Genomic DNA, 20,409 nt, shown 5'->3' on the forward strand with positions numbered 1-20,409 from the left:
CCCTCTCAGCAAACAGGGCAATGCGTGCGGAAGACCTAAGCCAAGGGCTACCTTGTCCTTTCACTTGAAACCAAAAATAGGGGTCAGAGGTTAACTTCCGGGCACCTAACAGAGCCATTTTACACGCCCCTTTGGTTTACAGGACCACAGAAATCTGCCCACGGCTGTAGGTCTGACCTAGCTCATTACTTGAAACCTTTTTGAGAATCATTAAAAGGATTTACTTTTCTTTCCTTTAAGAAAACTCTCACCTTCACATAGTTCCAAACCCCAAATCAATGATTAACCACCTGGGCTGTACCAAACAGTGAACTCTTAACTTTCCCAAGTCAGTCACAGCAAACAACAGCTCGATGCAGACACAAAACTCAAACAGTTCCCAAACTGTTCCTGGGTTTCTGGTACTTATGTTATAATAGACAGGATTTCAGGACAAAGTTCAACAGGTTACTGTACATTTTATGATTTGAAATAGAAACCCTAACTAGGTGGATTCAAATGAGATGGTTCACAGGAAATCTGGATCCAAGTGTGGGCTGCAACCCGTAAAATCTTAGACTCCGGGGGGAAAGAAATTGAAAAAACATGGCTTTCCCATCTTGTGACGGCAAACAGCCCTCTCATGATGGGAGCGATCTGCTTCCAAACACCTCTTGCTTGGTTCGTGTCAAAGTGCAAATCAGAAGGGAGGCGTGCAGGAGGGGCCACGGCCCGAGCCTCCCGCTGGGGCAGATCTGCAGGCAGGTTTCGAGGACACACTGGCTCATTTACCCTCTCACACACGAGGCTGCTTCAGGCCTCCACGTCTCGCTGAAATGACGCAACAGAGCAAAGGGCATCCCACGTTTGAGACTCACCGACTTCTCTCCGGCTGCAGAACACAGCATGCTGCAGTCTGGCGAGACGGAGCAGCAGTACACCCACTGCAGGTGGCCCGACAACACCTGAATCTGTTTACCTGGCAGAGAAATGGGGCACACGGTGAGCCGACTCCCAAAACCACACAGCAGGAAGCCTGAAAGCCGGTGGTGGTGGCCCCCTACCCACCACATCCGGTGGTTCTCTAGCAGCCGAGCCCACGGGCCCCTTTTTTAATGCAGAGAAAGAAATATGACAGGAATTGTCATTTAAACACCTGAAATCTATTAACATGATGTTATAATGCCCAAGGGAAATCATTACCTACTGTTTCACCAAAATCCACAAGGTCAGTGAGATAAGGGCTGTCCTTTGATACATTCCTTTGATAGCAGAGAGCATTCTTTTCAGGTCCCCCAAACACCTCAATTACTTTGAAGCATCCTTCCAAACCTGAGAGAGTGTTAACCTTCAATTCTCTGTCATCTGCACTCTGTGATGGCTTTCCCCCTGGCCACAAGGATCCCACTCTCACCCTCCTCCCCCCCGTCTGCAGGATGCCCGGATGAGCAGTGGTGTGGGGTCATTAGGGCCACGTGCTCTGGAGGCAAGTAAACTTGGGCTTGAACCCTGGCTCCACTGTTTACTCAGCACATAACCCTGGGTCATTCACGTCACCTCTTCAGGGCTCCATCTGGGGAAAAAACTAAATGCCCATCAATAGAGGAATGGATGAATAAAGGTAGCATTCCACCTGTTTAGTCAGATGAGATTAAGGGACTAGATTTTCCATGGAGTACTGTTTAATTTTTTGTTTGTAAAAAGCAAGGTGCTCCCCAAAAAAAATAAAATAAAATAATAATAATAAAAAAAAAAAAAATAAAATGCAACTTTGGACGACTCAAAAAAAAAAAAAAAAAAAAAAGCAAGGTGCAGAGAAAATGTGAAGAACATGATTCCATTTTTGTAAAACAAAGACCACAAAATCCATAAATGGAAACGTGAGTGTCTGAATAGGATTATGTAAGTACAGAGGAAAATACGGAAGGCTCTTAGCATGGGTGACGGGAGGATTATGCAGGAATGCAGTGGAGGGGAGGGTGAGAAAGTCTGGGGGGAGAGACCCAAAAAAGGGGTGGGGGAGAAGGTATACGGTCATGCATGTGCATTTGAGTGTATGTGTATGTGCGGGTGTGTAAACATAAATTTTTTTAAATCAGTCATGGTTTCTGCAGCTGTCAAGTAAGAAGAGTGCCTGCCCACCCCCACGCCACCCTCCCTCCCTCACTCCCCCCCCTCAGGTGTGAGTGATAAATCAAGGCAGGGTGGTAGGGCAGGGCCCGGTGCCTGGGGACACTGCTTTAGTCCCCTCCTCTCCTTGAAAAGCCCTAGCAGTTGGCCTAGTCCATTCTGCCCACTCTCAGTCCCCTGCAGTGAGTCCTCGCTCCCTGCCTCTCTGGTGGCAAGTTTCCTGCGGACGCTCATTAAAAAAGGCGCTGCCTCTGAGCGGGCCTCCCGGCCAGCAGGCCCACCTCAGATCGCACGATGACAAGCTCCGCAGCGATGGGCAGAAAGGACCCAGGGCTCTCTGGGTGACCAGATGCCTTCAGAGGAGGACACAAGCACCTCCTTGGCTGTCTGACAGGTTATCAGGCTCGTTTCTCAGAGGGCGGGGACAGGTCCCCTCTCATGGTTGTGGGGAGCCGGACAGTCACTGCTCGGACTTTGCACTGTCAGGGACGAGTGTGCTCTTCACGAACCATCCACGTCACCATTTCCTCCTTCCACCTCCCTGCACGCCCACGTCGCTGCCCACATCAGGGAGAAACAGCCCAGCAACAAATCCCGCTTCCCTCTGTCACCTTCCCAGCTGAGGATGGACACCAGAGACTACGGAACTCTTCATCAGGCCGCTCCTGGACACTGTTCTGCTTAGAGCAGAGCTGCACAAAAGCTGATCGCCCCTCGCCGCCCCCACCTGAGAGGATTCTTCTGGACCGGGGGTGACTAGAAAAAATACGTCTAAAAAGTCTCCTTAGCAGGCAATAATAGAAAAAAGGTTGAGAAACACTGTTCTGGATAAAATGACACTGGTCTGGTAGAGAGAGGGACAAATAGAGTACTCTGGGCCCGCCAAGTCATTCCATCAACTCCATACCATGTTTATTCAAGTCCCAGATGCGAAGAGTCTTATCTCGGGATGCGGAGACCAAAATCAAACTGCCACTGGGTGTGAAGCTCAGATCTCTCACAACGTCTTGGTGGCCGGAAAGATTCAAAAGCAGGAGCCCTAGAGCGAGAGAGAGGGGGGCACTCGGTCAAGGGGAGAGCCAGCACCAGTCTGCCAGTCATGGTCACGCCCCTCAGCCAACTGGCGGCCCCTCTGGTCCCTGATCAGAACAAGCACGCGAGCCCCCTGGGGCCTGATCCCAGCCAGAAAGAACCTACCTGTCTGTACCTCCCAAATCTTGATCTGCCCATCGTTGAGCCCCGTAGCAAGAATCAGGCAAGAGACGTCTGGCACCTGGGGATGGTGGCGTGCCCAGAGCTTCCTGCTGGGTGGAGAAGGCCACGGGCTGAAGGCCAAGCCCCAGACAATCTGCCCACAGTCCAGCGTCTTCTCCTTTGGGCTGCCTCTCCCTTTTGTATCACTTTTGCTGCTTCGGCTTTTGGCTTCGAACCCTTTAGGGATGCTGGGGAAAGCAGAGAGTTCTTAATGAGTCGGAAATTGCCACCAAGTCAACTGACTTTTCATTCTGGGGTATCTAAGCCTTTGAAGTCCTAGTAACAAATAGGCCTTCAGTGAATTCTAGTATGACTTTTCTTCTTGTTTCCTTTTAGAATCCATGTAACAGAGACTTCACTGTCTGTGGCTCATCCCAATTGTGACAGCCCTGCAGTGGGGCGACCTGCCTTGTGGGATAACTAGATCACAGGTGCTCCAGGGAGCCATTCACTTCTTCACAAAGTTCTCCTGGGTTTCGGTGCGTGGAAGGAAAGATGCACTCTGTGTTTCCCATGAGAAAGAAAGCATGCTGTAGGCTGGGAACTAGGACAGAACTTAGAGCCTGAATACGCATCTGCCACTCTCCTGCCTCATAACCCCCCTTTATCTCTAGCTTAGAAAGCCCCCAAGGAGCAGGGAAATAAACCCGTTTTTTCCAGCCAACAGTTTGCTTGGTACCCGCTGATTTCCACCTTCACTCACTTTGCTCCAATCAATGAATGAGGCTCTTTCCTTCATTTCTCTGATGGTACATCCAGTCCAGGAACCAACCGGCAGGGTAGTTAAGGAAAGAATGCACAGAGCTGTTCAGAGGCACACAGACCTCAAAGATCTCGCAGCCCAAGCCTTTCCTTTCACCTTCTACTTATGCTGAAACACAGGCCCAGACAAGCTAAATAAGACTCCATCCCTAAGAAACAGGGCCCTGCCCACCACTCTGCCTCACAGACACTCTCTCAAAGGCACGAGCAATTAAACAGCCCTGGGGTTCGGTCCGCAAACACAGAGTTTCCTGTCTGCGGTACACTTTATCAGTGCGAGTATTCAGTCCTGCTTATCTACGTGACTCTGACCACACTCTGGGGTTTATCAAACTGGGGGAAATGGTGATGACAAAGCTGGAACTCATTTCCATGAAAAATCCTATAATCAACGTATATGTAGCCGAACCGCTTTCTGTATTACATTTTTTCCTGAAAAATTAAATACATCATATTTTTGTCAGTCGCATCACTGAAATACATTAAAGAATTTTAAGCAAGCTCGCCTATAAAACTAGAAGGGAGAGACTGAGGCAAATGTAGGCTCCTTCAGCTCTGAAACTCTATTATTCTAAAGCAGAGGCTGGCGGAGTGCGCCCAGATGGGCAGTCGGCTTTGTCCATGAAGTTCTCTGGCGACACCACCAGGCTCCTTTGCCCCTCTCTCGTCTGGGGACGCCTTCCCGCTTGAGCAGCAGAGCTGACTTGTCTTGACAGAGACATATGCCCGCGAAGCCAAAGATATTTCCTATCTGGGCCTTCACAGAAAAAGTTTGCTCACCTGGTCTAAGTGGCCAAATGTGGTCTGAAAATTTGTCATTCTGACAGAACATCTGAATGTGACAATGAATGTCTTTTCGATGGAGCCTGCCCAGTCCACACACGGCCCAAGCCCTGCCGACACACGCACTTCGAAGACCTGCCCAGCCCTGACTCGGCTGCCATCCAGGGGAAAAGCACAGGCAAGGCAGGCTATGGGGAAGGCTCTGTAGGACAGCCTGGAACATCCAAAGTTACCTCCTTTTCTTTTTTTTTTTCATAAAATCCTAGCTTCTGTATTTGAATTACGGGATACATCTGTAGCTACTTTACTCCAAAGGAATTAAGGCACATTGACATAGTAATTCATTTTACTATCATAAATTTAATGTCTCTAGAAAGAGATACTAAAATCTCCATGTTAAGGGTAGAAATAACTTTCCTGGGGTCACAAAATCAAGAGGCAGCACAGTAACCAGTCAAGTCTTGGGTGTCCTAGCCTAGTGTTCAGCAGGTGCCCTGGACTTCAGAGTCTGCAATGAATCCAAGGGATGAGCTACACAGGAGGTGGCAGGTGTGAGCACGGAGGGGGCTGCTCGGGGCCAGGGAGCATCATTAGGAGAACTGAACTTCACCAAAATTAAATTCTCTGAAAATTTTATTTCTAAAAGTAGTACATTTATTTGGTTATTATCAATTATTTGCTCAATATCAAAAGCACTATATCATATGATTTTTAAAATGTATAACAATCCTAACAAGAATATAAAGGCCCCAGTTTTCCCCTTTTAAAGGACTTTCAAAATAACAAGTATTTTAAATTATAAAAGCAATAGTGAAGCATGGGTAAATTTTGGAAATGAGAAAATTATAAAAATTACCCAGATTCTAACAGCACTCTAACCACGGTAAACATTGTACTGTGAATTTTTATGTGTACATTCACAAGTTTTTCAAAAACAAATTTGGGATCATACTGCATATACAGTTTCATAGCTTGCTTTTCTCAGTAAACCTTGCACTGTAAGCATTTCCTGAAGTTATTATTCTTCAAAATGTGTGATTTTCCCCTAAAACAAGTAACTGCTCATTTAACACATTAAACAATAATATTTCCCTCATTACATTAAACAAAAGATACACAAAAAGTGTTAATGCTCAAATTTCCATTTTCCCTAATTAATATGGGAAAGATATTTATGTATAGTAATATACATATATTTGAATACAAGAGTGATTTTCAAGGAAATAACAGATTTCCCACTTTATGCTTTTTTAAAAAGAATACTTTTTCAGACTATAAATCTCTATCAGACTTAAGTCTGGATATGAAGTTTAGTCCCTTGTATTTAGACCGGGGGATTAATAAATAATGAATGATTTGGGCATTATCATTAAACTGAGTATAGAAGGAACTGAAAATTGTGATTTAAAAAAAAAAAAAACCACACACAACAATCTCTGGTGGCTGCAAAAATATCATATGGCAATGCCACAATTTCCTTATCCATTCTCTCATTACCAGATTTTAAGCTATTTCTGATTTTTAACTATCATATGACTAATTTCATATTGAAAATCAGTGTATGTAAATAGATGACCTCCCCTTTCCAGCAACATGGATGGACCCAGAGACTGTCATACTGAGTGAAGTCAGACAAAAATAAATATCATATGATATCACTTATATGTGGAATCTAAAAAAAACTGGTACAAATGAACCTATTTACAAAACAGTCACAGATGTAAAAAACAAACTTATGGTTACTGGGGGGAAAGCGATGGAAGAAATAAACTGGGAAGATTAAGATGGACATATACACACTACTATGTATAAAGTAGCTAACTGGGACTTCCCTGGTGGCACAGTGGTTAAGAATTCACCTGCCAGTGCACGGAACATGGGTTCACTCTTTGGGCCGGGAAGATCCCACATGCCGAGGAGCAACTAAGCCCATGAGCCACAACTACCGAGCCTGCACTCTTGAGCCCGAGTGCCACAACTACCAAAGCCTGTGCGCCTAGAGCCCGTGCTCCGCAACAAGAGAAGCCACTGCAATGAGAAGCCCACGCACCACAACAAAGGGTAGCCCGCACTCGCCATAACTAGAGAAAGCCTGTGCATAGCAACGAAGATCCAATGCTGCCAATAAATAAATAAATTTATAAAAATAAATAAATAAAAAATAAAATAAAATAGATAACTACTAAGGACCAACTACATAGCATAAGGAACTCTACTCAATACTCTGTAGTGACCTATATGGGAAAAGAATCTAAAAAAGAGTGGATATATGTATACGTACAACTGTTTCACGTTGCTGTACAGCAGAAAATAACACACTGTAAATCAACCATATTCCAATAAAAGGTAAAAAATAAATAAATAAACAACCTCATTTCTAAGATTCCTAATTGCAGGAAGAACAATTTTCAGGTCCTTGAAATGGCCTCCCTTCCAGAAAGTGCACCAATTTGTACCCCTCAACCCCAGTAGTGTGCAGCGTACCCATCTCAGGAAACTTTCATCGGCATTACCTATTATCGAGGCAACAAGTTGCAGGCTGAACTTAAATCTTAAATTTAATGTGTGACTTACAAGAAATGCTTAAAGCAAAACAAATGGGACCCTCAAGGGTTAGGGGCCATGTCTGATTTATTTCAGGATTCTCAGCCCCTGGCTATGGGTCAGGCAAGGAAGACTTGCAACAAATGTTGGCTGAATAAATAAATACAGAGGTAGAGTTGCCCTGGGACAAATGAAAAAAATGCAGATGCTGGGCCATCTGACTGGGCGCTCACAGCATTCAGACATTGGGACTTGCCTAGCCCAGAGAAAAAGAAGCTAGTTAACATCAGAAACTAAACTTGGTTGATAAAAAAAAAAATAAAAAAGGCAACTAGCCAATTTTAAAATGGACCAAGGGGGACTTCCCTGGCAGTCCAGTGGTTAAGAATCCACCTTTCAATGCAGGGGATGCGGTTCGATCCCTCGTCAGGGAACTAAGATTCCACATGCTTTGGGGCAACTAACTACTGACCCCAAGCAACACAACTAGAGGGGCCGTGCCCTGCAACTAAGACATGACATAGCCAAATAAATAAACAAATTTTTTCTTTAAATGTATTCAGAAAAAAAATGGACCAAGGATCTGAATAGACTTTTCTCCAAAGAAGACACGCAAAGGGCCAATAAGCACGTGAAAAGGTGGGCAAGATCAGAAGCCGGCAAGGAAATACAAATCAAAACCACAATGAGACACCACTCCACACCCACTGGGATCGCTAGCCTATAATCAAAAAAACAGTCCATAACAGGTGTGGGTGAGGATGTGGAAAATTTGGAGATCTCCAACACGGCGGGTGGGATTGTAAAATGGTGCAACCGCTTTGAAAACCAGTCTGACAGTTCCTCAAACAGTTAAACACATATGAAAACATATATCCACACAAAAACTTGACATAAGTGTTCACAGCAGCATTATCTAATAGCCAAAAAGTGAAAACTACATAGATGCTCACCAGCTGATAAACTTTTAAACAAAATGTGGTGTCTCCATAAAATGGAGTATTCCTTGGCAATACAGGGAAATGAAGTAGTGAAGCGTGCCCCCACATGCACAGCCAGGAAAACAGTCTCCTAAGTGAAAGAAGCCAGTCAAAAGACGACGTGGTGTATGGTTCGATTTGTATGAAATACCTAGAATAGGCAAATCTATAGAGACCGAAAGTAGATTAGAGGCTGCTTAGGGCTGGAGAGCAGAGGGGGATTAGCAGGTTTCCTTTTGCCTGGGTGATAAAAATGTTAATATCAGAAACTAAACTTGGTGATGGATGCACAACTCTGTGAATACTATCAAGTCACTTAATTGTATACTTAAAATGGGCGAATTGTATGCTATGTAAGTTATATCTCAATAAAGCTGTTAAAAAAACAAACAAAAAACCTTGGGGCTAACATAATCTCAACAGAGTTAATTTTCATGGGTACTGAATGTGGGACCCTGGAAACCCCACTGATCAATTCCTGAACTGTTCAGCCACCTTCCCTCTCCTGCTCTCGGGCACGGAGTCATCGGGGAAAGCGCTCGAGTTCCCCAGGATTCCCTCAGGTGTGAAAGAACTTACAACTGCTCCTCCAGCGGCCAGGGGATCAGCTTGACAATGCAGTGTCCTTGAGACCAGGCGAACCAGGAACCATCCGGGGAGAAGGCGACGCTCCACGTTTCACAGCTCGACTTCCAATCAAACTGGTGGGGGCGCCCGGGCTTGAGTTCGGCCAGCAGCAGCGGCTCCTCTGGGGCAGGAGACAGCATGCTTCAAACAAGCACCCTCACCTCACAGGGAAGGGCAGAGCCAGGCCCCTGACCACCTTGCTGACTCAGACACAGGTAAGCCACCGCGCTCTCCCCATGGCAAAAAGTGACAGTCTGGAGTTGTCATTTAAATGACCCAGGGCAATAACAGCGGCCACAGGCCAAATTCCAGTGGGGTGACTCAGTTCTGGCACTCCAGACTGCTGGTTAACCATGACTCAGAGTAACCTTTGTGAGGGTGAACCCAGTGAAGGGAGGCCTTATTTTCCTATGAAAGCCCAAAGAGGAGGAAAGCAGACAGGCCAGGCAAAGATCGAGCTAGACGGTACTGATCAAGAGGCCTTCAGATGTACTTAAGGTCTCTCCGAAAGAACATGCTACTGGGAAACAGGTGAAAGGAACATCTGAAACTCACAGGCTCCCTCTCACTCACCAGCATCCTCCCCATCATCAAGGCTACAACATTCAGCACTGGCCCTGCTTCCTCTCGCTCGGACCTCTTGACCTGGCCTCCTACTTCCATCTCCTCTCTGCTCTGGGTTAAACCTTCATCCCATCTTGCCCAGATCTTTTACAAGACTCTCTTGATTCATTTTTTTCCTGCCCTCAGGGACCCTGCTAAAGCTGAAATACACATCACATCGTGACATTTCTTTCAAATACATTCCAAGGCTCCCACCTGCTTACCCAGTAAAAGCAGCTGAGCCCCGGTCTCCCACCCCACCCCATCGACCCCAGACTCCCCTTTCCGGTCCATCTTCCTGTACGCCACACACTGGCCACACGTCTCCCTGTCATGCCCCAAGTAACTCATTCGAGTTCACACCTGGATTTATTTTCCCCTTACGAGAATCCCACCGAGATTGGCAACGGAGAAGTGTACCCAGATCTCACACTATCAAAGCGAAAATAAGTCCCACCCTGCTTATTTCTCTCTCCTGTAGTGACCAATTTACCTCTGCCCCACCCCAACCCCAGCGCAGAATTTACACAGCCTCCTTCAAACACCAAGCTGATTCAATCCTTATTCCTCTTGGGAGGCCTAGCACAGCGCCCTGTGATGGGCGGGACTGGACTGCTTCTTTGCTGACCTGAAGGACAGTCCCTGGTTCAAGTCTCTCCTCCGATGGACGGATAATTCTCAATGGCTGACAAAGCTCGTAAATTCAAGGCCTTTAGGACAGATTTTTTTATCGCTATGATTGGGATACACAGGAATATAAAAACCGGCTTCCATCCTGAATGAGGTCACTGTCTGATGTGTACATTCCATTTTAGCAGTTTTGAGACTCTGACCCTTTTATAACTGTACTAGATAGATACTAATTTAAACAGCCCTTATTTCATATATTTTAGGACACATCTTTATAAGTCTTTCTCAGTCTGACCTTGTTAAAATCAGGATGTGTCAAGTGATGACCTTTCACAGTTAAATAGGCAGTATTTTTTCAGTGACACATAATAGCAATACAAACCACAGTATCTTGGATTCAATGAAACAGATGGTAAACACGCATATATGTATGTAATATTTATACGTGTATATGTAATATTTTCTGTGTGCATTATAGGAAAATACATGAGTATATCTTATTTCATGAAATAAGTGTATTGCTGAAAATTGTCTTTAAACAGAATTTTAATAAATCATACCAAGCCTTTATTGCTTTGCTATTTAAAGAAAATTTAAAGAAGTTTCCTTTGTAAAGGGAATATTCATTCCCTGAGGTTCTATGGCTAAATCTAGGTTTTAATATATTAGATCTGTCTAAACTGGCATTAGTATAGGCCCGGGTAATTCCTCCTAGAAATGTGTATGTATTTGCACATGTGATCCTTTCACTTACACAATTACTTGTGTATCTGAGCATACTCCTCTGGATGGGGATATCTGCATGGTAAGAAGTTACTTTATATTGTAAATCTAACACAAGACTCAACGTCATGCAGCAATCCCATGGCATTTATCCCCACTATTTCTAGGTATCTTCCTAAGGTGACAAAGCCCTTCTCTGTTAATGCCTCTTCATGTAGTGCAGTGGTTCTCAGCTGGGGGCACTTTTGCCCCCTGGGGACATGTGGCAACATCTGGAGACGTTTTGGTTGTCGTAACTGAGGGCAGTGCTACTGGGTGGAGGCCTGGGATGCTGCTAAACATCCTACAGTGCACAAGACGACCCCCCACAATGAAAAATTATTTTGCTCAAAATGTCAATGGTGCTGAGGCTGACAAACTAGATGGAGTCAAATATTAAATGACACTGACTGATCTGGAGGTACACGTTCATCAACTGACTTTATTCCATCCTGGTAATATTGACACCTGGTTCACTTTCTCCACAATATGCACGGTATCCATTCTTTCGACACCATGGAGGCTCCACACAATATGAAAATGGGTCGCCCCTGACTTCTCTCTTTTCTTTACCTCCCAAACCAAATCCATTAACAAGTTCTACTGCGTCTGCTTCCAAAAGACTTGGCAAACCTAACTTCCCTTCACCATGGCTACTATTCTGACCTATGTAACACTATCTCGTCAACATTGGCTCATCTATGCAACATCATCACTCACTAACCAGCCTTCTGACTGCTCTCCTAGCTCCCTCTCTGGCCCCCACCTCCCATTCGCCTCAACTTTCAGAGTGATCCGTTTCAATCACTCAGAATAAAATCCTTACCCTGCCCTAGAAGTCCTGCACACTGGCCTTCTCTCACCCTTTAACTATGCTCAATTAGTTCTGACCTCAGGGCCTTTGCACAAGCTATTCTCTTCGACTGGAATGCCTGCAGGCCTGGCACCTTCTCTTCATCCAGGTCTCGGCTCAAATGACAACTCCTTAGAGAGCTCTTCTCTGATCCCAAGTCAATGTTCTTCATAACTCCTCACTTTATTTTCTTTACAGCACAATCACCATTATGATTATTATCTGTCTCCTTCCAACTAGGACATCAATGCCACAGAGCAGGGACTTTGTCTGGTAATCCCCAGTGCCCAGCAGAGTTTCTGGCAGAGAGCAAGCAATCAGTAAATATTTGTGGAATAAATATACATGATATCTCTATAATATAAATGAAATGAAGCCCCTCAGACTATTATGATGCCTTTGCCAAATATTTCACATGAAATGCTTCTTAAACATAAGCCATACCCAGATTTCATACTCTATTTCTGTGATTTGGGGATTTAATCTCTTGCTATTTCAGGCACAGAAATCCAAAGACTAAAATAAGAAAAAAAATGAAGGAACTATGGAGATTCTGAAGAGGAGTCTGGGCCCAAACTAAACTTGGCTGCTGGAAAAGAAAGCCATAATTAGAGCAGAACTTAAAAAAAAAAGAAAAAAAAACACAGAAGCAAAAGGATCCAGCTTCATCTGGGATTATACCTGCCCTGGGCCTTCTTGGTGAAAAGGCCTATGGATGCAAGCTTTCTAATTAAACACTGGGATGTGTTTGGATAATCAGGTGGAGTGGAAAGATTTTTGCCATGGGCCTCTTCTGCGAAAAGAGATTTGCCTGAATACAGACAGACGGAAGCTATGAATGACTCTAGCCAGCAGGCAGCTTGTTTTGTCCTGCCTTGGGATCTTTACAAGAGTTGTTCCATCGGCCCAGGAAACCCTGCCTGGCTAACCCCAGATCCTCGCCTGGCTGCTCTGCCTACCATTCAGGCCTTAGTGCTGGTGTCACCTTCTCAGAGACCTTCCTGGCCTCGCTCTCCAAAGTAGCCCAGTCACTTCCCTTTCATGCCACTGAATTTTCTTTATACCCAGCACTCGCCCATCTTCTCTTGATTGCTTACTTGTTTTTATGCGACTGTTTCCCTCTTCCCCACCCTCACTCTGAACTGTTCACTGCTATTGGGGTGTGCTGTCCAATGCAGGAACAACTAGCCACATGTGGTTACTGACCTTCTGAAACGTGGCAAGTCCCAATTAAGATGGGCCACTGGGTACACGACACACACTTTATTTCGAAGACTTAGTACAAAAACAGAAAGCTAAAAATGTTCAATAATTAATCATGATTACATGCTGAGATGATAATATTTTAGATATGCTGGATGGACAAAGATATAGTTTTAAAATTACTTTCACCCGTTTCACTTTTTTTTTAATGCAGCTACGAGAACATTTCAAATTGCATATGTGGCTCACGTTATATTTCTATTAGCCAGTGCTGGCCTAGAGAGTGCCTGGCACACAGTAGACACTCAAGAAATAAATATTTGAATGAATAAATGCATTCTAACCACTGCTCTGAAGATATCTACTGTTGTCCATTGTAACCCTATTACAATGGCCTTTATTCAGTTTCAAAAGAACGTAAAACTGTGGCCTTTTTTTTTTTTTTTTAAATGGTAGCTTGGTTGCTCTTAACAGCTCAGCCCACACCCCAAAACACAGTCATCAATCATTAGGAAAATCCCAGAACTGGAAACAGAGACCTGCTAAAAAAGGGAGACTAGCTCCAGATCGCTTTCAGATATAAACTAAAAGGAGTCAATGGAAATGACAGCGGAAGCTATAAAAAGATTCACATAAGATTTCAGGCAAACAGTAGGGCCCATTTAACAAGAGTTCTATGGGTAACACACTGACTGAAAAGAAAGCCCTTATCTAGATGTGAAGGTGGAGAGAGCTACCTCTGCACCTGGTACCGAATGCCCCACTCCAGCAAACAAAGAAATGCCACTTCCCAAATTAAAAAGTTACACCACCCCCGGGAATACCCTGATTTCAACCCACCCACCCGAAATCCCTGTTCCATCAAACAAGCCAAGGAAACACAGAAACATCCACAATCAGAATCCTCCACACCAGGATGAAGCTTGAACTTCACTGGAAGAATACAAAGAGGTTCTGGAACAAGTTCTGAGCGTAGGCCTTGACCCCTTCTGAGAAATTTCCCCTAAGGAAATTGCCTTTAAGCATGGGAGTATATTCAAGAGTTGGGACTCGCAGAATAAAATCACAAGCCCGCCCCAAATTTCTATATTAGTGGGGTTTAGGGGCAAAGTGGTTGGAAAGAATCCTGAGGATGTGTCTTGAGGTTTGGCCTTTTGCATAACAAGCACACCATTCACTTGAAGCTGCATGTTCATTTGGGCCGACCCTCCAAGTGCTTCCAGTATTCTCTGACTTCCACACGGGTTTCTGATGACAGCTGTTAACAAGGATAGAGGCAAGTACCTCACTCATCGGTGTATCTTAAACTTGTCCCATCATCCATGTCACCAGGGATCGGCATCCCAGCTCTATGAATCAGTCTCCGCTGGGAGAGGCTCGGAATATATTTTTTCAATAGGGATTCCAGATCCCATTTTCATGCACAGACAAGTGTGGGAAGCTCCCAACCACCGGCTGAGGCAGTTACTATTATTAGCCCATTTTGCAGATACAAAACAGACTTGGGTTAAGCGGCTCGTCCTCGATCACACAGCTTGTAAGGGGCAGAGCGGACTCCCACCCAGACCTCGAGTGCGTCACCTGGCACCAGGGCACCCACCCTCTCGGGTACCGCCCCTCGCGTCCCACCCCGGCGGAGGCGTCGGGTCCCGGGCCCGCCCCCCACCCCTACTGTCCCGGGGGTGGGGATCCCCGCCGCGCAGAGGCCCATCCTCCCCGGGTCCGGTCCGCGGCGGGCGAAGAGGTGGCGGCCGCTGACAGCGAAAGTGAAACAAAGCTGGGCGCCGGGCGCACACCCCGCCGCCGGCCGACTCCGACGGCCCAGGCCCGGCACCCGCCGCCCCCCAGCCCCCGGCCGAGCCCGCGCCCCAGGCCCCCCGGGAACGGGCCCGGCCCCGCCGGCGGCGAACGCGCGCCGCGGCCCCACTCACCTCCGGCCTCCATGGAGGACGTGCGCGGCCCCGCGGCAGGCGGCGGGCGCCTCAGCCCCCCGGGCCGCCGGCCCTCATGCCGCCCCCGCGCCGCCCGCCCCCGCCCCCGCCCCGGCCTCGGCCCCGGCCCCGCCGCCGCCGCCGCCGCGCCCGCCGCCGCCCGGAGAGGCCATCAGCTGCTTCCCGTCACATGGCGGCGGGCGCGGGCGGGGCCGGGCGGGGGGCGGGGCCGGGGCGGGCTGGAGGGGACTCGGGAGCCGCGGGGCGGCGGGGGGCGGGCAGGTGGACGCGGGGTGGGGGGCACGCGCGGGGCTGAGGCGGGAAGGGGTGGGGGCGACGCGGGCAGGGTCAAGCGGGGGTGGGGGAGCGGGGCTGAAAGGAAGATGGAGAGCGTGGGGGCAGAAGGAAGACCTGGGGTTTGGGGGAGCGGGGCCCAGGGGAAAGTCGGGGCAGGGTAAAACCCGGGGGTGCGGAGCAGGGCTCAGACGGAAACTGCGGGGGGCGGTGCGGACAGGATATAACCCGGCGCGAGTGGGGTGCTGAGGGGAAAACCGGGGTGGGAGCGGACGAGTGAACACCGGCAGGATCCAAACGGGGGCCGGTGGGGGGGGGGGGGTCGGGGAACGGGGCTGAGGGGAAGCGAGGGCCGGCGGGGGAAATGGGGGTGGGGGACCAGGGCGCAGTGGGAACGCCTGTGGTAAACCTGGGAGGAGCGGGGCTCATGGGGAAAGGGGGGAATGGGGTAGAAACCCGGGCCGGGGGGGAGAGAGGGGAGGAACGGGGCGGGGGGTGGGGACGACACGGGCCAGGTGCTGACCGGGGATGGAGCGAGGTGCGGGTTATAAAAGGGATGCGGTGGAGCTGAGGGAAAAACGAGGGCGGGGTACGGAAAGGCACCGGGGAGCTGAGGAGAAAACTGGGGGAGATGGGGAGGGTGAAAATTGGGGGGGGGGGCGCGGACCAGGGATCCCTGAGGACACCCGGGATCAGGAGAACTGGGGAGACAAAAAGCGAAGACTGAGGAGAGAACCGGGGGGACCGGGGTGCGGGAACCCTTGGAGGGAGGGAAGACATGAGGCAGAGGAATAAGACTGGGGACCTGAGGTTAAATGGGAGGGGGATAAAGGGGCTGCGTGGGAGCAGAAATGCAGGATCGGAGGAAGGCGTTAGCCGCTGTTGTTTAAAAAGTGGGAACCAGAAAAGCAAAGCCCATCGCAACATGGAGGGTGAAAACTGGAACATGCCGAGCGAGGTTAAAGGGGCGGAGAGCAACGGGCAGCCAGCCAGAGAAAAAGAGGGGTCAAAAGAGGTGGGGGTCCAAAAGTGGACAAGCTGGGTGGACTTGGGTGTGACCCAGGAAGCCTGAAGGACAGCAGGGAACAGAAGTGAAAACAGGCAGAGGTAAAATGAGGGGCTGGGAAAACAGGCTTGGATGGAACACACACACAACATGAAAATGGAGGGCCCGGGTTAAAAAGAACATGGGAAACTGAGGTGAAAGTAGGAAACGTGGGTTTGGTTAGAAAGGAAGGAAGTTGAAAATGGAACAGCTTTGATTAGAGCTTGGGAAGCTTGGGGTGAAGTAAAGAAACGGGGGAGAGACGAATGACCCAAGAGAAAGGCATAGGACAGGAGTAGGGAGTGGAGTTGGGCCACCTCAAGTGGGAGGTGAGGCGAGACACTGTGGGGGCTTCAGATAGCTGTGCCCAGTGAGAAACTCCAAAACCACCAACCGCTACAGGTACCCAACAGCCGATATAAACTGTCTTTTCAAACAGGCCATCAGTTTACTGCTTCATGATGACTCCTACCCTAACCCTTTAATATTAGAAAGCATGCAGTCTGACCAAGGGGATTCCCTGGTTGTCCAATGGTTAGGGCCCTGTGCTTTCACTGCTGAGGGTGAGGGTTTGATTCCTGGTCGAGGAAACTAAGATCCCCCAAGCCCCACGACATGCCAAACAAAACAAAACAAAAACCTGACCAAAAAGAGACGTGTTTGAGGATATGCAGTGAGAAAAAAATGGAGAAAGAATTCCTTAAGGAGTTTAGGAGAGATGAGCAAGTGGGTCCTACCTACAAGTCATAGAAAAGAATAAAATGGCAATGAGGACAACATTGTTACCAATATTGGGAAAGCTAGTAAAAAAAAATTGTGGGCAGGGAAACCCATTTCCCCAGATCTTTCAGTTTACTAATCCGGTCTAAATGAAAATCTCTAAAGCATTTATTTAAAAATAACTTTATTCCATTATCTTAAAATATATCTATATTATAACCTCAGAATGAATTGCTCCCAACCCCGCCTCCATACCAAATATTAAAATGTAAATAATGCAGAGGGATCTGTTTCTTTTCGCAGCAGTTCCTGGCTAAGACCATGGTGAGAAGTACCAGTTGGCACGTATTGCATCATAATAAGTTTTACCCAGCAAGGATGATTTTCCAGGTTTCAGTGCATGGATTAGGGAAATTTTCCATCATGGGTTTTTCTGCTGCGGTTGGTATGTGCTTGTGAGAATGGGAGCTGATATCAAAGCTGCGGGATTATGGGACCCCTTCTCCAATGTCCACCAGGTTTTGAGGAAAAGGAATGTTAGTTGTGATGGCCTAGAAGTATTTGTCTTCCTGGTTCTGATGATAAGTGTATCTCCTGGTCTCCAATTCACAATACATTCAGATAAGATTTTTTTTTTAAGCACAATGTAACAAGTTGGACTTTGCCACAGAAAGTCTGTAACCCACTGTCAACACAGTGGAGGAGTTGGGGATGGGTCATCTTAAAGAAAAAAGCCCTAATTCTTTAAAAATCCTTAAAGCTTGACGATCCCCCCAGTACCTCAGCTCTTAACCGACCCAGCAATATTACCTGTGCACACAGGGCTCAGATATAAGTGACAGCGATCACAGCTCAGCCGGACGAGGGTTTATAAGGTTTGGCACCAAGACCTTGAAGCTCCCATTTGCTACTGGAAAAATCCTGCCTCAAAGATTTCCTATCAACAGGTGTGCGTGCAGGAGAAGAGGAAGTTGCCAGAAGCATCTCAGTGATCTTGCAAATCATTCTCTGCATTCCCCAGCTAGGGGTTTTTTCTTCTTCCTAACAGTTTCTTTGCTTTTTCCCATTTTAAATATGGCTGCCTCTGCAGAGTGGACTGTTGGATCCAGTAATGGATTCATCAAAGACTCTAAAAGAGAGACTAGCTCAGTGTTCAGTGAATTTAAATACAACCCGTCTTAAGTATCCATTCTTAAGTGACACAGACTAGTTAGAGTGGTTAAGTATGTGAGGTTCCGCACAGCAAAAAGACCTAGCCCAACAAGAGAACTGCGTGTCACAGCTATCCCTGAGGGGTGGACACTGCAGCCAGCCTGACCTTCCCAGTATTCTGAGCTGGGGACAGGGCTCACTTTTAGTGACTTTCTCAGTTTAGTTCCTTCATCCAAGAAAATGGACCTGCCCCAACCACACCTGCAGGGTAACACTGCAGATAACCCGCTTCTCATCTTATGAGTCCCAGGCCCTGTTGTTGGAGAGGGAAGTTCTCCTTTAAGTCTTGCCCATCAGAGCAGGATATGCAACATTAAAGAGTGCAAATTCAAGTCAGATTTTCAAGTTTAGCACACATATTTTACACCCTTAGAAGGTCCCTGACATTTGAGAGATTAGGATGAAATCAGAAATTTAAAAAAAAAAATCTCTAAACTGTACAGGGAACAGCAGCAGCTTAAACTCATCACATGTTATTTTCATTCAAAACTTCGCATTATTGAGCAGCATATCTCATAACATCCTTAAGAAGTAGGAAGGAAATAAGTTTTCCGGTTCCCATTTCTGAGATCAAGAAACAGGCCAGATGAACTGGTCTACTGTGTTACAAAATATTTCTCCTGCCTTTTTCAAAGCCACGGGAGAAAGGAAGGATGGGAAAATCTGAAAGCTAATAGTGCATCACCTAAGAGGCTTTTCTATAAATATGAAGCTCTGGGAAACATGAGGTTCTAATGAAAGGTACTTCCCTTTATCGGCCCCTACCTCTTTTGGAAAGAATTCTATCTCCAGGGAAGCAAAACTCCCCAGGAGAGCTCTGATGATGCCCTGGTCTGGAATATTCCACAGAGAATGAAAGACCCAGGCAGCAGTTTGTAACCAAACAGTTAACCGTTTTTTTCTTCCACTAAGGAAGGCAAAGGAGAAGATAACTAACATCTACAGAACACCTCCTAGGCACTTTCACATCCTGAGTCCCCACCATAACCCTGTAAGATAGGTGTGATTTCACCCATTTCACAGATGAGGAAATTGAGGCGAGGGGGAGAGGTAAAGCTACCTGCCCAAGCCCATGAAAAAAGGTAGGGAGCCAGGATCCAGATTCAAGCCCAGGTGTTTCCAACTCAAAACCAGACCCAAACTGCCTCCCTCTGATTAGCATCAGTAGCTGACACCTCCTCACCTTTTCCAGAGAGCTGATGTTTGCCTGGTTCCTCAGCTCACCTGGGCAGTGAAAAAAGGAAGTGTCCTTATCACCCCACACTATTCCCTTGTGTGCTGGGGCAGGCTGGTTACAGACCTTTAATAGTGACAAAGGGCACTGAGGCCAACTGCTTGCCCCCACTCCTGGTCCCTCATCTCAGCATCAGTCAACCTGGAGAAAGCCAGGGGCACAGCGATGGGCATCTCGGATGCCAAATGCAGCCTTCCCCCCACACACTGCCCGTTCCCAAAGCGTTTCAACATCGTTGAGAAAACACAGCAAATCAAACCAATTCAGAAAAAAATAAAAAATAGGGGAAGGAAAGATGTGTGTGTGTCTTCCTTTTTTCGCTGAGAGCCTCAAACCGTTTTTCAGCCCTCAGGCAGGGGTGCAAGTCAAGTAAAGCAGAATATAAAACTCATCTTCAACATAGCTTTCCAAGCTTTTGAGACAGGATAACAAAGGACGGCTGTCTTCTTCAAACTGGCCTGTCTTCTTCTTGAATGGCATCACTCTGCTGCTCACTGCTGTCATCTGTACAGGAGGGAAAAAGCAGACCCGACTCTGAGTGATCTCAATAGATGTGACTCTGTTTCCCCGTCAGTTTTCTCTTCTTTTTATTTTTTGGCCACTCTGCTGCGGGATCTTAGTTCCCTGACCAGGGATCAAACTCGTGCCCCCTGCAGTGGAAGCACGGAGTTCTAACCACTGAACTGCCAGAGAAGTCTCCCCCATCAGTTTTTAATCACCTCAATTTCTAGACCTTTACCGATGAGTTTTGTGGAAGAGCAGGTGGGGCAGAGTGTATGCCCCTGTATTAACCTGTTCTTTCCACTCAGAATCCTCTGACATGCTTGACACGGCCCACCCTCCACACTCTTGATTCCTGCTAT

General features: G+C 47.2%; 2 protein-coding genes across 6 annotated transcripts in view; both read right to left on the reverse strand.

The window, feature by feature from the left end:
• WSB2 (WD repeat and SOCS box containing 2) overlaps window positions 1-15,171 on the reverse strand; it is a 19,904-nt gene extending 4,733 nt beyond the window's left edge. For 2 of the 4 annotated variants that reach the window (XM_057744813.1, XM_057744814.1), the window contains exons 1-5: window positions 15,042-15,171; window positions 9,012-9,180; window positions 3,307-3,551; window positions 3,017-3,148; window positions 858-958 (exon numbers count right to left, since the gene is read on the reverse strand). In XM_057744813.1, the coding sequence (XP_057600796.1) occupies window positions 858-958; window positions 3,017-3,148; window positions 3,307-3,551; window positions 9,012-9,180; window positions 15,042-15,054 (660 nt within the window). In that variant the 5' untranslated portion in view covers window positions 15,055-15,171. Of the gene's footprint in view, window positions 1-857; window positions 959-3,016; window positions 3,149-3,306; window positions 3,552-9,011; window positions 9,181-14,281; window positions 14,369-15,041 lie in introns of all 4 variants that reach the window. The other 2 variants (XM_057744810.1, XM_057744812.1) reach the window with 2 other exon arrangements.
• A 2,132-nt stretch (window positions 15,172-17,303) lies between these two features.
• Window positions 17,304-20,409, reverse strand: part of VSIG10 (V-set and immunoglobulin domain containing 10) — a 33,670-nt gene continuing 30,564 nt past the window's right edge. For both annotated transcript variants that reach the window (XM_057746534.1, XM_057746535.1), the window contains one exon: window positions 17,304-20,050. In XM_057746534.1, coding sequence (XP_057602517.1) covers window positions 19,995-20,050 — 56 coding nt within the window. In that variant the 3' untranslated portion in view covers window positions 17,304-19,994. The remainder of the gene's footprint in view (window positions 20,051-20,409) is intronic.

The sequence above is a fragment of the Hippopotamus amphibius genome, chromosome 8 (assembly GCF_030028045.1).
Source record: "Hippopotamus amphibius kiboko isolate mHipAmp2 chromosome 8, mHipAmp2.hap2, whole genome shotgun sequence".
Classification (NCBI taxonomy): domain Eukaryota; kingdom Metazoa; phylum Chordata; class Mammalia; order Artiodactyla; family Hippopotamidae; genus Hippopotamus; species Hippopotamus amphibius.